This window comes from Chaetodon trifascialis, chromosome 2 (assembly GCF_039877785.1).
Source record: "Chaetodon trifascialis isolate fChaTrf1 chromosome 2, fChaTrf1.hap1, whole genome shotgun sequence".
NCBI lineage: Eukaryota > Metazoa > Chordata > Actinopteri > Chaetodontiformes > Chaetodontidae > Chaetodon > Chaetodon trifascialis.
Genome location: NC_092057.1, coordinates 7,846,486 through 7,863,745, shown reverse-complemented (window position 1 = coordinate 7,863,745; position 17,260 = coordinate 7,846,486). Strand labels below are relative to the sequence as shown.

Here is a 17,260-nt window from a genome sequence, read left to right as displayed (position 1 = left end):
TGTCAAAGTGCATCAAAGCGTGTATCATGGATTTAAATAAATAGTACTAATTAATTAAAAATTATTAAAAAATATTTAAATAGTGATAATAAAGGCTGAATAACCTGAATCTCACCGTCTACTGGGAGTCAAAGTCTGCCATACATTTGAGCAGGAGCTGATCAGAGATGTCCTCAGTTTGCTTTTCAAACTCGTCCAGGCTTTCTAAATAGTCCCGGTCGTCCCCCCACACATCAGCAGGTCCGTCCCCTGGAGGCGCTGGGCTCTGTGGGACCTGGTTCGGCATCTGGCTGGGCTCGATGTTGCCGGCATCGTCCATTAAGTACGCCTGGTCTTCATCATCCTGTCAGTGAACAGAAGCCATGATCATTTGCTGCCGCACGATCTGAAGAACACTGTGAGCTTTGAAATAAGACAGACGGGATTTCAGCCAATCAGGATGCTCGGTAAAGTAAACAAACGAACCAGTGCCATGATGTATCTGACACAGATCTCCTGTGGCAGCGGGGAACCTGTAACATTAGAAATATTTATGTCAGACAGGTTCTGTTACCACCAAAGTGCACTTTGTCACCTCACAGACGGATCAAGCTATTTCAAATCCAGGAAACCAATATGGCCGCTCTTGGCGTCATAACATACTTGAGGATCTGAAGTTCTTGCATTCAGGGTCGTGACACTTCTGGTACCACACTTCCTCTTTGAGATCCACAACAATCCTGCAGAGGAGTGCGAGAGAGCAAATCAGACGAGAGGACGAACAAAACGTGTTAAAAAAAAAAAAAAGTTGCCTGACAAACGCACATGATGTTGTTGCTTTTATGAAAGCGTTGCACGTTTTCACACCAGCGGTATTTCACGATGTCGTAGACGAGCAGTTGTTCAGGAGCGAAGTAGTTCCACCGTCTGATGTCTGTGGACGTCAACAGGACAGACGTTACTGATGCACACACACACACACACACACACACACACACACACACACACACACACACACACACACACACACTCTACATCACTCTAATCAATATCTGCCATTTAACTCAGATTCAGATGGTTTTAAAAATGAGAAACAGGTTCAAGCTGAATCACGACGGTGACGAGACGTCACCAAACTCTGAGCTCTAGCATCACATCAGCTCCACGAACAGACTGTGGTCTTTTTATCTTTTATTTGTATGTTGCTAAAAATGTCCATAAATTAGTTGATCAACAAAAGCTGAACTATTAAATGACTTTATAACCAAAAATGTCAAACTTTAACGTGTTCCAGTTGAGGAACAGGACATTTTACAGACAAAATAATTCTTCAATCACTCCAGAAAATAATCAGCCCGTTAATCGATAATGGAAATGGTGATTATTTGCAGCCCTGGGTCCAAACTAGACATGCAAATGTTTTCTAAGTGATGCATCTTTTTGCAGAAGCTCATCCCTCATCAGCACAGTACTTACTTCCATGTACGCCGTCCTTTCTGACCACAGTCAGCACAAAGTCGTCCACATCTCGGTGAGGAGATGACAGGTGGCCAGAGAGCGAATCTGTCGGTGACGGATGGAGAAATACTGACTCACTGACTGGCTGTATAATACACAGTGTGCCTCCAGAGAGAAACATCTGTTCACCTGGATCACCTGGATTTAAGTCTGATCCCTGCTGGTGATGAGGTCTCCAGGTTTTGGCGTCCTGGCTTTCTGGGACGTCCCATGTAAGAATTCTCTGACCCGTGAACCTAAAAATACACAGAGATGAGCTCTTCGGCTTCATGAAGGTGATACTCGCAGCACAGAGTTAAAATGAGTTCAATGTACCTCAAATTACAGACTAAAGACGCCAAGAAGACACTTTCCTCCGCAGAAATTCCTTTCTCGGGTTTGGCAACGAACGTGTTGTCGTCTGCCACCGTGAACGCAGCGTTCTTTCCCACTTTTGAGGACTTGTAAAGGCGGAAATTTCTGTTCCTGGTGTAAACACCTGTTTTTGTAAATTAGGACCATAATTTTATATCCACAGATACATTCTGACGAGGTCTGATATAAGAGTAAGAAAGGACAAATAGCAGCTTCTCTTACCAAGATCAACAAAGAGACAGTCTTGGCCGTCCTTGTTCTTCACCTGGAGGAAACGGCGGTCTCTCTCTTCCAGCTTGCGCCTCTTTGTCTTTGGACTGTCGGCCATGTCGGCTGTCTTTGCTGCCGTCCCCACAGAAACACCATGTGTTCTGTTGTCAGCACATCATTGAGAAAAATTACACAGCCTGACAATAGAGGAGAAATTAATATGCTTATTTTCTGAAAAACAAACCGTGTTTCACTGTTTTCTACCACTGAAGTCCTCCCAACATCCAGGCGACTTCCACCTGCCGCTGTGTTCAGGACCGGTTGAAGGATTTCATGGATGAACCTCCCTAAAAAACAGAAGATATGCACTGAAGTTACTTATGAAAAAACATTCATTGCCCTCACACACGTCAGAACTCACCCACATGTATGTTGTCCTTGAAAGCTGCGTTTTGGAGATTAAAAATCAGATGTCGACTGAACTTCTCTTCGGTGCTGGAGTCCAGATTGAGGACATTGTTCGTGGTGCATGTGATCCCGTAAATCTCCATCAGCTTGTCACAAACATACTGTCGACACACAGAACACAGACAGTAATAATGATAAGAGTATGAGTGAATGATGACCAGGAAATGTTTGTTTCCTTTGGTGAACTTTTCTGTTGATATTTCTCTTATTTTCTTAATAACTGACTGAGCGTAAATCTGTCACAGCACATTATTTTTCTTCAGAATTGTTAATCTGCCAATGAAGTCTACCTGGATAAGTGACGACACCATAGCCTTCCCATCAGCCCCTTGGTTTGATGGCTTGTGGAACTCCAGGTCGAAGTAAAGCTTACAAATAGCGCCCTCTGGTATCACCTCATAGCAGTGCATCAAAGTCTGTGTGTAAGCCCTGAAATAAATCGAGATAAATCACCATCATCGCACCTTTTCCGCTCCCATAAAAGAAGGTGCAACTCGTTTTGAAAAGCAGAACTGGTACTCACCTGTAGTAATGCCACAGCTCACTGTAACTAGTGACCAGGTAGATCCTTTGACCCAGAGGTGTCTTTTCTTGTTCAAGTGCAAACACGTGGACAGTCTACAGAACACAAAGCACAAATGTCTTTTTTTCCTTAATACACTGGATGTAAAATCTGAGGCCTTGTTCAGACTGCAAGCCCAAATCTGTTCTCTGACACAGTGTGTGGACAGTCAGTCTTAAACATCTGATTTGCCTGCAGTGTGAACAAAACCTACAGTACAGACTGATGAGACGGTCCAGCATCAGCGAAGTCCGTTACCTCTTTGCAGCTCTGAGCGAAGCCCATAGCCATACTTTGACGGGGGAAGAGCCTCCAGACGGAGGAGGGCTGACACGGCCACAGTCGAGGTTTGTAGCGCGAAGCCAGAGGATTCAGCTGGAACGACTGAGCGAGCTGCTCAACCTTCTTCAGTCTGTCTCCCCACCTGCTCATCCTTCAGCGCTTGGTAACCACTTTTATGTTCGAGGTCAGAGGTCAGTCACAGCGCAGCATCCTGGCGCTCATAGAAACCCAGTGACTTGCTCAAGGACACTTCAGCAGGGTGGACGGTTAAGGAGCTTTGGTCCTCCTGTCATCCTTCAACCTGAAAAAGCATTATACAGGGAGGTGTTTCTGCAATTTAGCCTGTGCTCACTGATCAAAATGGGGTGGACAAAATAATAGAAACACCTGTGAGTATAAGGTACTACAGTTCAACAGGACCACAATCTACCATCCCCCACAATGATCACACAAGTGAATCACCATGAACATTATTACCCCATGAAGACAGGAGTTATAGCAAAACGGCTTTATTAGATTTCATGAGTTTAGGCAGCTAGCTTCAGAAGCATGTGTTAAAATTAAAAGCATCCATTAAAAGGCACCTGTCAGAGTTACATGCTTATATATCATATATCCAGATATGATACATCTGGATGGTGTTTCATATTTTCATTGAAGGTTTTCAAATGTTTAATCCGCAAGGTAACTCGTCACTGTAAACAATGAAAGAATAGCAAACGTACTATATTTCCCTCTGTCCTGGAGTGAAATAAGAAGCTAGACAGACGCATGAAATAAGATAAGCTGAGATGCGATAAAATAAGCTAAAATAAGACTTTATTAATCCCCCGTCAGGGAAATTAAGCTTACAGGCAGCAGAAAAAACAACTATATACATTTAAATGCATTCTATACAAAAAATGTTTTAAAAAATACTATTGCTTATGGTAAAATAATTAAGTACAGTGTTTTGCACGATCGCACAGTAGATAAATAAATATATAGAAGTACAGAACCTTAGTAAAAGTACCTTTAAGATTTACATAATGAGCAATTTCACTGCGTTTTCAAGTAGTTGAATGTGATTATTCCACCGCTGTAGACTGTTGACTAACTTACGGAAGTACTGCTGAAGACCAATCAACTGCACGCTCGCGTGTCAGAGCTAATTTTGGCAGGTAGCTAACCGTAACGTTGAATAGCACTAGCTGCTAGCATAACTTTAACATTAGCTTACTAAGGTACGTTGGCCTTACCTCACCGTCAGTTAACGTTCGGCGGTAAAACCGTCCAGCAGCTCGGTTTCGGTGCCGACGTGTTTGTGTTAATAATCCACTCAGTCTCCTCTCAGTCCGCGAAAACTGTTTGTGGCAGAAACATAAACAAACTTCAGTCACAGCGGTTTGTTTTGGTTTTCGCGCGTCTGGAACCGGAAACAGCAGTATTTCCGGTCACAAATGTAGACTTCAAAATACAAAACGGAGTCATAAAGAGGAATTCAACTGTACCAATTGCACAAGCTGGAGCTTTTTATTAGATATCACACAATGTAGTCTAATGATTAAATAATTTAATTAAAAAAAAAAAAAAGCTGAGGAGCTGCTTCAAGCAGAGGCAGTGAAAGCGAACTGTGTCAGGATCAAGCGCACCACATTAAGATTTCCGGCTACGTTTTTTTTTTTTTTTAAATAAAAGCCTTTCACTATGAATGTTGAGTATAAGACTAGAAATGGATGACTATGGATATGGATGGGCAGCAATTACAAGAACAGCTGCTGTGCTTGCCTTTAAAACCAAAATATAAAAGGACATATATGCCATATTTCTATATTATTAAAATGTGCCGACACACAGTAAATAGTGCAACCTGTACTTGATTAGAATCACCAAAAATGTGTATAATGATTCCACAGTCTATGACCTTCTGCTACAGACTGGCACTGCTTGGATCTGAAGAGAACAGCGTGTCAATTTACTCCTCCTGCCACTCCCACTCAAACTGGAGCCTCAGCGGACTCGACTGTACCAGCGAGGAAGGAAGGGAGTGAGAAGAGGTCAGGAGGTGGAACAGTGCTGAAGAGGAATTACCTCCCCCATCTCTGGGGAACACCAGGGAAAACAACACTATACACAGCATACAGTCATCAGGTTTGTGCAAAGAGGAGTGTTATTTTCACTTCAGTGTCTGTTTTTACCACATTTTAAAGATCTTATTAAAAGATTGTGCATTCCTTTTACACAGAGCAAAGCATTTATACATTCTTTCCATCACTGTTTAGCTGCAAGCAGCAACAAAGTAGTGTCTAGTCTAGCTGTTTAGGTGCACAAAAGGATTATCAAAGGAATTGCCTGAATAAAGTTAAAGCCCAAATGTGCTGCTACAAACCTTTAATGTAAAACTGGCCTGGCTGGAAGCAGCATCCACACAATAAACAGAAAAATAGAAGATCAGCAGGAGCTTTCTGTGTAACTCAGTAGCTCAAGCAGAACAAATGAGTGAACTTCAGGGCTCCCAAGTTATTTCCTTCCACAGGAAGGGAAAAGGAGTTTCTGGACGAGATAAGGCTTTTCACTTCCCACCGACAGTGTCTGCAGACAGTGATCACACCCCTGCAGCTTGATGTGCATGGATGTGATTTTTTTTTTTGAGTTGCTCCCAGAAATAAATGTTCCTCGCTTCAGGTATGTACCTTTTAGTGTTTCAGATCTTGAGATTTCAAGTGTTTAATCGTGTATGTTTATCTTTGCTGTATTCCAAGGAAAGAGAACAGATTGCTGCAGTTTGAGGGTTTGTCTAAACAAAGTGTTTGGGCGAGAAGCCAGATGATCCTATGATTCCAGGACTGTGTGCAGCTTCACAGCTTTTTGTTGAAGTTTGGTTCTGTGATACTTCTTCTTGATTTGTCTGTGAAGTTTCTCTTTGATTTCTGTTTCAGCCATTGGTTCCTGTAGAAGAAAAGAGGAAACCTTTAAAATGTGGAACAAAAGAAAGCTGCTTCTTGCTGCGATCATTTTCATAGCTCTCTACGACAAAGTGAGTCTTGCTTCTTTTACAAATAGCTGTTCAAAGCCTGTTGTGATGTTATGTTAGAAAAGAAAATCTCCTCTCTTGAGACTATATTTGAAATCCTGTGCTCAAAGGTGACTGCAAGAGAAAATCAGCTGGACATGGCCCCCAATGCCGTAGACGACATCTATAAAGGATGCCGTCAACAAGCTTTGGAGAAGGTTATCCATTCAGGCCTGCTGAAACAAGAGCTCAACCAAAGCAAGGGATTCCAGAGAGCGTGGAGCAGAAACAGCCAGTGTTCACGGCAGATCCCCGGAGGACTCAAAGAACACGCTGCTGCTCTTCTGGCATACGCCAACGGGGACGCAGAATTCATACAGGCCTTCAACGATGCCGTGAGGACACAGGGCGGAAATGTTAGCACCTATGAAAATCACTTCAGTTTCAAGTCTCTTCACTTCCTGCTCACGGATTCGATGACTCTGCTGTATCCAAAGAAGTGCAAGATGATGTATGTTTATACAGAACTGCAAAGCAAACCAACAAAAGGCTCAAAAGTGAGATTTGGACACTTCCTCCAGGCTTATTCAAGCTACACTGAGCTGCAGAAACTGGAGGATTGGTATGGGGGGGTCGTTTTTAATATCACTTCTTGCTTCTTTGTCAACCTGGGAGACAACATTTGCAGTGACGAGGACACAGCGCTCCTATCGCCCGCTGAAGAGTTCACTGTGATGGACGTAAAAGAAGTAAATGACTCTGATTCTGAATACACCTACATCGTTTTGCAACACTCAAAGGTGAACAGCACGCACAACTGCTACATTTTCTCACGGTAAGACTCTATGAAACTTGTTGAAACTTTTCATGTCTTTCTTTGCGCCTCAGTTTTCAGTTGTATGCTGTGGCCGTGGTTAACGACTGGTGAGGTTTAGCCACAGAAACCTCTTGGTCAGCGTGAGGGAAACGTGTTTTGCTTTAAAATACCTGTTTTTTTGTCACAAACATGGCTGGAAAATGTCCAAAGTCCCGTTAAAAATGTCCAGTTTTGCGTGAAACATGTCTTGAACATCCACCAGCGCTAACTTGAACCACGTGTGGGCTGCTTGTGGATCTGGATTTTGGTGGTTGGACCTTAAGAGGACACAGTTTTTTGTCTTTTATTGAATGAGTGAGTTAAAGTGATCGGGATGAAAGGACAAAAACTGGATTTTAAAAAGTGGACGTGACGCCCTTTTGTGCTCGATCAGATTTCATTGACAATGCTAACGTTAGCAAGCAGCTCCCCAGCTTTAATCAGACTATGATTCAAATGTTCCTGATTGGTGCTGAGAGGCAGGTGACATCATATTTTTCCAGCTGAGCTCCGCCCACTTCAAAGCCACAAGAACAGAAACAAACAAACAAACAAACAAACAAAACATCTGAAACAAACGAAGCTGTTCTGACGTTAGCAGAAATCTTGTTTGGACCATGCTGCTCGTAGAAAACAGCTGATTCAGAAACTGATTTTCAGGCCCTTCAAGGTGTTTTGATGCTAATCGTCTCCCTCTGTCTCCTCCACCTCCCCAGGTCTCCGGCTGATGGCTCCACCCAGTGGTCTGCGTTGGCGCTTGCAGCTTTATCTCTTTTTATCTTAAACTGCTGAGAAACTTGAGCGTCTCTGAGAGTTTTTACAGCACAGAACGCTGCTTCGTTAGCACAGAGGAACAATTAACAACCTTTTGGCTAAAATATACTTTTAATGACTTGTAACACATTTTTTCAATGGTAGAGTAAAATCATCTTTTCTTTACGCATATCAGCAAAAATGTATTCTAATGGCAATATTTCTGAAATACGGTAATTTTTAAAAGCATTTTTTTGAGGACTTTTCTGCTTTTTTTAAACGGTGTACAGGAGAGATGACAGGGGGAGGGGAAGTGAGTACATACTGTTTGTGGTTGGCACCTGAAACTCCAGGCCAGCAGGGTGCCCTAAAACAAGGCCAGTTCCCGGATAATATCATGAGCTCCAGACAAACATAACCAAATAAACTGGTGGACCTGCTCAAACTCTTCACACCTGTTTGTACATTCCAGCTCTGACCCACGAGCATCTTTTCCTACAACAGTAACAGTTTGGAAACATTGAAGTTGTTAAATTCAGACCGTATCCTGCTCTGCTTTCAACCAACTCTTCAACTATAGTTCACGTTTTAGGCGGTAAATATGTTTCAACCTCACTGGCTGATATTGACTTCAGTCACAGCATCCATCAGCGTCGAGCGTGTGACTGCCTCTACAACCAAAATGACTTGATTTAATCTTTCTGTTTCCATCCAAGTGAAATAAACGAATATATGCAAAACCAGACAGCTTTGGAGTTATTTAAGGGCCCATTGGCATGAAACGGGTTCAGTCTCATCAGACTCGGAGTAAGATGGCAAACAGTGTGTCAGTGTCTCATGGTGGACTGTCATTGGTCCACGCCTGCACCACTGTGCTGTACATCATTTAAATAAAGTGTAGTAAAACACTTCATGACACACAAAGGAAATGTGAGCCTTTATTATATTTTCACATCATAACACAACCCCAAAAAAGCTGGACCGCTGTGTGAAACATCAGTCAGACAGAATGTGATCACCTGCTAACAGCACAAAGAAAGCACAAAAATGAAAGATGTGGAACGCTCCAAAAACACCTGTTTGGATCATTCCACAGGTAAACAGGCTCATTGGTAACAGGTGAGAGCATCATGATTGGGTATGAAAGCCGATCATAGAGGATGGAGCGAGGTTCACCACTTTGTGAACACATGAGGGGATCAAGGAGATGAACACATGAAAGCTGCTGTTAGTGAACACAGTTTGATTATTGATGACTGATTCTGTTTTTAATTACATTTCACACAGCGTCCAACTTCTTTGGAATTACGGCTGTACAACACAAATTCACCATGAACACTGTATATAATGTGTGTTTATATGCGTTTGAGTCGGCACCAAAATATCCAAACATTAAAACACACACTCTGCACACACTTACTGTATACAAAAAGCAAATACTAACTATGAAAACAGTCCAAAAAGTCCATTTTATAACGGCACATTTAAAACAAGCACTTGTGATTTTACATTCTGTCATGAAATGCAGGAAACATCCAAGCAGAAGCATTTATGTCACTGTCACTGTCAACTCCTGTTGATGAGATCCACTCAGTAACATCTGATCCATTAAATATGTCACCACAGTATTTCAACAAATGCATATACTACTGTTATTATACTACTGTTATATACTAGCATATAGAGAGCAGCATCTACAAAATGTCTTGAGCAGCTTAAAGTATTTAGTCCATGATGAAGTGCTGAAAGTAAAATAAAGACCCACTCATTAACCGTTGATGTATGTCTTGACAGGAGCCAACGATGAATGATGGAGATATATCTACATCTACATGAAAAATGTGTCAGAAGCACATTCAAAATATGTGAATATAATACAGTCGTACAGACATCTAAAACCACGTTTTACCACAGAATCAGCAGATTTCAAATGATTCCATAAAGTATTAAGATTTAATATAAACGCGTATGCATCATCTTTCATCTGTTTGTGGCCACTGTGTTACTGAAATGCTCAACACTTTCCTGAAACATTAAAAATCTACACGTATGTACATGAATCAGTCGTCTCTCACTGACCGACTGAAATCATCTATTTTTGGAATTTTGCCTCAAATCATTTGTCTGTTTACACAAACAAGCTCACAAAGTTACATTTTAAATACAAAAAAAAACCAATAAATAAATTAAAAAATAAATGTAAGATTACACACTTTGTTAAAAATGCTCAAACTGAATGGCAGCATTTTTAATAAAAAAAAACAAACAAACAAATGAAGATGTGAGAAGAACTTTCCAAATCAATGAAGATATTTGGTGATTATCTAATAAACAGGTTGAGATTCAAGAATCCACTTGATTTTATTGTTTTTGCTAAAGTGAAGGAACAGGCCTGATTCTGTATTTGTCTGCTCTGCACAGACAGATGAACAGACGTGACTTTATTAATGTTTATTCTCGATGGACACTGAACATAATAACATCATCTCAATGCAGAAGCCACACTGAATCTACAAACGTGTGTCAGCTCAGTCCTCAGGACCTGAACGCCTCCAGGACGCCGAGGTCAGCCAAGAAGACGCCTCACAACACAGACACAAACTCTGAGACCCTTGCTGGTGTCCATCGGGACCAGAACGTCACACCACAAAGACCGTTTGTTCCTAAACGCTGCTGGCCTCATCGACACTGACCCTGACCCCCGTCCTCAGAGTGTGTTACAGTAACACACATCTCAACACTCTTTATGCTTCGTACTGTCGATGATCCTCCCCCGCTCAGTGTTTACACTCAGCTCTTTCATTGAGCATATTTTTTAGATTTTTTTACATTTTGTTTTTTGTCTTTCTTTATAGAAATAAACCTGCTTGTGACTCCGTTGAACTAACCAAACTGCCTCAGTGTGTGTGTCACTCCTGCTGCTGTTCCTCTCTCCCACCCCCCTCACATTTTGGAAACCCCTGGTGTGCAAATCAACACTACGCCCAGATTCATAAGCGTTTACCCCACCCATCAGTGTTCACTGATACTGATCAGCTAAAGTGAACAAAACAGTCCAATCGACATTCAGCTCAAAATAATGTGCAGAAAAAAAAAAAAAGAGCCCTAGTGAGCGCTCGGCTGGAGTGTGTCCACCGAGGACGACCAACTGTCTTTGTTGTTGTGCTCAGACTTGAGTCTTGACCTGTTTCCACGGGAACAAGTGCTCTTGTCCTTGCTGAGGATGCTGGTGTCGACCCTGGAGAGGGTGCACATGCTGCTCTGGTGACCCGGTCGAAGCCTCGTGTTTCGGAGCTCGAGCTCATCGTAGCTGGAGACCCGGACGAAGGGACACCAGCGGAAAGCCTGCTTGAAGCCGGCCCGGAACCTGCACCCAGATGACATGATGCTGCTGCGTACATGTACAGTGTCCACATGTGTGACTGACTGGTACTCACCTGCTGTTGAGGCAGCAGTAGATGATGGGGTTGTACATGGTGGAGCTCATGGCCAGCCACAGCACTGACAGGTAAACCTGCTGGATGTACTTCCACCTGCTCAGACGCTTGTTGAGACCCGTCACGATGAAGTAGATGTGATAGGGCAGCCAGCAGAGGGCGAAGGTCACCACTACGATGATCATCATCTTCACCACCTGCAAGAGAAAGGAGAGGGCAGCGGCGCAGCAGACAGGTCAGACACCCGCAGACTGCACCTGTGTTGCTGTCAAGCTCAGGTGTGACCACGGTGCAGCCCAGCCAGTGGACAGGTAAAGCTGCAGGAACTGAGTTTGATTGGTTTGTTTTTGCCACTTTGGGGTAAGAAGCATAACAAGCTGGAAACACAGCATCTAAATAAAACTGCTTATTTACACAGCAGACGTCTTTCATTTGGAGTGATGAACATCCAGGATTCACTCATTCACAGACAAAAACACACGCACGTTTTGATTGGTGCATTTTTAAATAATTCATCTTTTCTCACAAACACCTCATTGGTGAAAAACTGTCCACCCTCCTCAGCTGGAGGAAAGAGGAGCGTCTCACTGTGGACAGACTTTGGACAGTCTGAAGCCACAGCAGCTCTTCACACGCACGCCGTCCCTGAAGCTGTCTGCTGTCCTTCCCTCTGATCACAATGGCATTTCCATTTAATGAGTTCAGAGCGGCCGCCGTACGAAGGGTGAGAAAGGTCGGCGATGACGCAGCAGGCGTCAGGTGGGACGGAGCGGAGACCTCATCAGTGCGGTGCGGTACAATGTGCAGCTGTGGGGGGGTTGAAAGGCGCAGGCAGCTATTAATACAGCGGCAGAAGCTCAGCTGCTGGATGAGATGAGGGCGACTTCCTCTTATCTCCAGCCCAGGTGGCGTCTCGTTAGCCGGCTCCTTTGAATCAAGCACGACATTGTCTTGTAGCTTTGTTTCCTGACATTTAGAAATCCTCTCACAGCCCAATTCTGCCATCAATCTGAGGCTCTGATGAGCTTTCTTCTCTGCTAGAAAGGCCTCTTAAAGACTGTAAATGGCAGACCTGCACCTGTCTCTGCCTCTGTCTCTGTCTCTGCCTCTGTCTCTGTCTCTGCCTCTGCCTCTGTCTCTGCCTCTGCCTCTGTCTCTGCCTCTGTCTCTGCCTTTGTCTCTGTCTCTGTCTCTGCCTCTGCCTCTGCCTTTGTCTCTGTCTCTGTCTCTGCCTCTGCCTCTGTCTCTGCCTCTGCCTCTGCCTCTGCCTCTGTCTCTGCCTCTGTCTCTGCCTCTGCCTCTGTCTCTGTCTCTGCCTCTGCACCTGTCTCTGCCTCTGTCTCTGCCTCTGTCTCTGCCTTTGTCTCTGTCTCTGTCTCTGCCTCTGCCTCTGCCTCTGTCTCTGCCTCTGCCTCTGTCTCTGCCTCTGTCTCTGCCTCTGCCTCTGTCTCTGTCTCTGCCTCTGTCTCTGTCTCTGCCTTTGTCTCTGTCTCTGCCTCTGTCTCTGCCTTTGTCTCTGCCTCTGTCTCTGTCTCTGCCTCTGTCTCTGCCTTTGTCTCTGTCTCTGCCTTTGTCTCTGTCTCTGCCTCTGTCTCTGCCTTTGTCTCTGCCTCTGTCTCTGTCTCTGCCTCTGTCTCTGCCTTTGTCTCTGTCTCTGCCTTTGTCTCTGCCTCTGTCTCTGTCTCTGCCTTTGTCTCTGCCTCTGCCTCTGTCTCTGCCTCTGTCTCTGTCTCTGCCTTTGTCTCTGCCTCTGTCTCTGTCTCTGCCTTTGTCTCTGCCTCTGTCTCTGCCTCTGCCTCTGTCTCTGCCTCTGTCTCTGTCTCTGCCTTTGTCTCTGCCTCTGTCTCTGCCTCTGCCTTTGTCTCTGCCTCTGTCTCTGCCTCTCCCTCTGTCTCTGTCTCTGTCTCTGTCTCTGTCTCTGCCTTTGTCTCTGCCTCTCCCTCTGTCTCTGTCTCTGTCTCTGTCTCTGTCTCTGCCTTTGTCTCTGTCTCTGCCTCTGCCTCTGTCTCTGCCTCTGTCTCTGTCTCTGCCTTTGTCTCTGTCTCTGTCTCTGTCTCTGCCTTTGTCTCTGTCTCTGCCTCTGCCTCTGCCTCTGCCTCTGTCTCTGTCTCTGTCTCTGCCTTTGTCTCTGTCTCTGCCTTTGTCTCTGTCTCTGTCTCTGCCTTTGTCTCTGTCTCTGTCTCTGTCTCTGCCTTTGTCTCTGTCTCTGCCTTTGTCTCTGTCTCTGCCTCTGCCTCTGTCTCTGTCTCTGCCTTTGTCTCTGTCTCTGTCTCTGTCTCTGTCTCTGCCTCTGTCTCTGTCTCTGTCTCTGCCTTTGTCTCTGCCTCTCCCTCTGTCTCTGTCTCTGTCTGTGTCTCTGTCTCTGCCTTTGTCTCTGTCTCTGCCTCTGTCTCTGTCTCTGCCTCTGTCTCTGTGCACTGAGACTGAGTCTGAGCTCCCGAAACAATATTCCTGAAGTCAAGTGATGAAATCTATTTTAAGGTTCCTGAAAGTTTTGTGGATTTTGTCATTGCTTTCTACACTCACTTCACATGATGCATTTGAATTAGATTAAAGTGATATTGTGTGATTTGGCTGTTGCTGTTTCAGATTTAGGAAGCGTCCCTGAATCAATGAATCGTCACGGTCTAATCTCTGCTGTCACTGTCAGACACAGCCTGCAGTGTTTCTGACGCTCATCGATATTCTTTCGCTGTAATCTCAGGCTTGGCGTGATAGATGCTCGTCATGACAGCTGCGATGAGCTTAATCCCTGTTTAACCCAACCCTCAGTGTCCCTGCTGCAAAGCACACTGGGTAGTCTGGTCCAGCAAGTGCCTCTGGACGCTATTTTCTTCTGGGCTGCAGCTCAGACAGACAGAGACAGAGATGAGATGACGCACGGCAACATAAAGTGTACTTGTACTAATTAAGATGTGTTTTCTCTGCTTGTGCTTTCAGTGAAGTGTGAGCTCCTTCACAGCACTGAGCTGACGTGCACGTCTGTCTGCACAGTGTTTGGTCACGCTGCAGAGACCTCTTTGCGTTTGTTTTAGTTGTCAGTGAAAGGTGTTCCTCCTCCTCCCTGCAGAGATCTCTGGTAACGTTTGTCTTTCCTTTCAGCAGGTCAGGATACAACAGAAACAGAGCTTCTTTCCTCTCCAGGTCAGGGTTCTTGTTATTGTCTTTATTCTCTGCAGAGGGAAGCCTGTGCAACATTTAGCCCACTGACATTTGTCTTTTCTCTTACTTCTCAAATAAAGATTCTCAGCTGCTTTCCAACAAAGGGCCTTGAACCTCAGTCCTTCATCTCTCTCCGGGCTTTCCTGTTCTTTATTCTTTATTTGGATCCCGTTAGCTTCCACAAAGTGACTGTTAGTCTCCCTGAGGTCCACACAAAAACAGTCAAACCAGACAACAATTCAAAACCGCAAGAAAAAAAACCCAAACCGGCCAGATATTAAGATTAGAAAATAAGTGACAGCAGAAACAAAAAACAAAGAAGAAAAAAAAAAAAAGGCTCCAAAACCGCAAGAACCAAAATAAAATCTGTCTGAGTTTAATTACACTAACACTCGACGAGGTGAGTAGAAATGTAAAATCATATCTGCCAGTTTTCATCTGTCCATGAGCACACCTGTGTGCCTCCCCTTCAGAGACACACAAACTAAATCAACAGAAAAAGTGTAAATGTTACGTGTAAATAAATGTGGTTCTTACCTTCCTCTTAGCCCTGAGCTGTCCGTGATAGTTATCAGATGAGTCTCCGGGGATCTCCCCTCCCCACAGACTCACCCCCACGATGGTGTAAGTGATGCCCATCACCACTAATGGCAGCACGTAGACCAGGACTGTCACTATGATATGATACCTGCAAAGTGGAGAAACACGTCACCAGTACGCTTTAACTGGTGTGACTGGAGCAGGATGGGGGGGGTGAACCTGACAGATCTGGAGTAAATGATAGACAGGAGGTGGAGCTTCATCAGGGTAACGATAACGAAGCCTGAAGTTCGTCGGTGCTCTCACATGAAGGGGTCGTCGGCCATGCGGGGCCAGGCCACGTAGCAGAGGGTCCGGCGGGGCAGAGCTCGGGTGGTGGAGAAGAAGCAGAGAGGGAAGGCCAGGACCACGGCCAGAGTCCAGATACAGACGATGACTCCCACCGTGGCTTTGGCTGACAGACGAGGCTTCAGAGGATGAATGATGGCCATGTACCTGCAGGTCAGAGGTCACAGGCTGAGCTAACTGGCTGTCAAACCTGACACACAAACATGGGGGTCAGTGTTATCAGGGCTGCAACAAACATTTTCATCATCGATTAACCTGAAGATGATTAACCTGATTCATTTATTAGATGTTTGGTCTATAAAATATCAGAAAATGGTCAAAAATTACATCCTCAACATCTTGTTTTGTCCACAAAGACATCCAGTTGAAATAAATAAAGATAAAAATAAGAAAATGAATATTAAGATGAATATTATTCAGTGGTTTTATTTTACATCTCTGTTACATCTGTGTTGTCTTGATTTTCATCCTTCTATCTTATTTTCACTGTTTTTATCACGTCTTATTTTCACGTTTTATTCTGCGTTGTTTTCTGTCTCTGTTTTATGTTCATTCTGTTTCTAATGTGGATGGATCTTCGGTTGAAACGTGGCTTAAATAATCAACTCATTTCATGTTGGATTCGTCAAATTTCTGATTTCACTGATTCAAATTATTGTAAAATATCTCAAATTATAAAATAATCTGGGAAGGTAATCCAGGTGATCAGGTGTACCTGTCGATGGCGATTGCGCTCATGGAGTAGATGCTGGCGAACACGGCGGTCACCGGGAAGAAGTTGTGGAACCTGCAGTAGATTTCTCCAAAGTACCACTCTCCGTGGGCCGCGTACACGAAGTTGATGAGCGTGTTGAACGCGGCCATGGACACATCCGAGAAAGCCAAGTTCAGCAGGAAATAGTTGGTGACGGTTCTCATGCGTTTGTGCGCCAGAATGATCCAAATCACGATCAAGTTCCCGAAAACCGCCACCGCCAGCACGCTGCTGTACGCCACCGACCACAGCGCCACGCGCCACGCCGGCTGCACGAACTGGTTGGTCAGGTTTCTGGTTGTGTTGGACTCATGGCGTTCAGAGGCCATTCCTCCAATGAGAGTCCGCAGTCTGGATCTGCTGCGGTCCGCTGCGGAGCAAAGTGACACACATGATGCGCAACAGGCGCGCGGGGGGGGGGGGGGGGCAGAGAGAGAGAGAGAGGGAGGAGAGAGAGAGAGCAGAGAGGAGAAATGAGGGGTCAGAGAGAGGGGGAGGGGGGAGGGAGAGAGGGAGAGCTGAGGGGGGAGCAGAGGGGGGGAGAGGGAGAGAGGAGAGAGAGCATAGAGAGAGAGGGAGAGGGGGCGGAAGAGAGGAGAGTGGGAGAGTGGGGGGGCAGAGAGAAGAGAGAGAGGGAGAGCTGAGGGGGGAGCAGAGGGGGGGAGAGGGAGAGAGCATAGAGAGAGGGAGAGGGGGGCGGAAGAGAGGAGAGTGGGAGAGTGGGAGAGTGGGGGGGCAGAGAGAAGAGAGAGAGGGAGAGCTGAGGGGGGAGCAGAGGGGGGGGAGGGAGAGAGCATAGAGAGAGGGAGAGTGGGGGGCAGAGAGAAGAGAGAGAGGGAGGAGAGAGAGCGAGAGAGAGCAGAGAGAGAGAGAGAGAAGAGAGAGCAGAGAGGGGAGAGAGGGAGAGAGGGGAGAGATGGGGGGTCAGAGAGAGGGGGAGGTGGGGGGGTCGGGGGGAGAGAGGGGGAGAGGGAGAGAGGAGAGAGAGAGAGCATAGAGAGAGGGGAGAGAGGGAGAGGGGTAGGAAGAGAGGAGAGGGGAGTGT

The 17,260-nt window shown here is 45.2% G+C and overlaps 3 protein-coding genes across 3 annotated transcripts; 1 reads left to right on the top strand and 2 right to left on the bottom strand.

The window, feature by feature from the left end:
* Positions 1 to 118: 118 nt before the first annotated feature.
* Positions 119 to 3,523, bottom strand: primpol (primase and polymerase (DNA-directed)). Its single transcript, XM_070985982.1, has 13 exons — positions 3,350 to 3,523; positions 3,053 to 3,147; positions 2,820 to 2,958; positions 2,483 to 2,630; positions 2,306 to 2,408; positions 2,074 to 2,222; positions 1,813 to 1,975; positions 1,636 to 1,733; positions 1,456 to 1,542; positions 805 to 913; positions 643 to 719; positions 466 to 512; positions 119 to 343 (listed from the first exon to the last, which is right to left on the bottom strand). Exons 1-13 carry the CDS (start codon positions 3,521 to 3,523, stop codon positions 119 to 121), a joined length of 1,614 nt encoding a protein of 537 aa, XP_070842083.1.
* Positions 3,524 to 5,935: 2,412 nt separating this feature from the next.
* On the top strand, positions 5,936 to 8,893 carry LOC139341906 (GPI-linked NAD(P)(+)--arginine ADP-ribosyltransferase 1). Its single transcript, XM_070978625.1, has 4 exons — positions 5,936 to 6,037; positions 6,292 to 6,389; positions 6,497 to 7,200; positions 7,938 to 8,893. The coding sequence occupies exons 1-4, from the start codon at positions 6,022 to 6,024 to the stop codon at positions 8,011 to 8,013; spliced, it is 894 nt and encodes a 297-aa protein (XP_070834726.1). The 5' UTR covers positions 5,936 to 6,021; the 3' UTR covers positions 8,014 to 8,893.
* Positions 8,894 to 8,899: 6 nt separating this feature from the next.
* On the bottom strand, positions 8,900 to 16,593 carry tacr3l (tachykinin receptor 3-like). Its single transcript, XM_070978611.1, has 5 exons — positions 16,177 to 16,593; positions 15,420 to 15,608; positions 15,111 to 15,261; positions 11,412 to 11,608; positions 8,900 to 11,341 (listed from the first exon to the last, which is right to left on the bottom strand). The coding sequence occupies exons 1-5, from the start codon at positions 16,542 to 16,544 to the stop codon at positions 11,080 to 11,082; spliced, it is 1,167 nt and encodes a 388-aa protein (XP_070834712.1). The 5' UTR covers positions 16,545 to 16,593; the 3' UTR covers positions 8,900 to 11,079.
* Between the last annotated feature and the right edge of the window lie 667 nt (positions 16,594 to 17,260).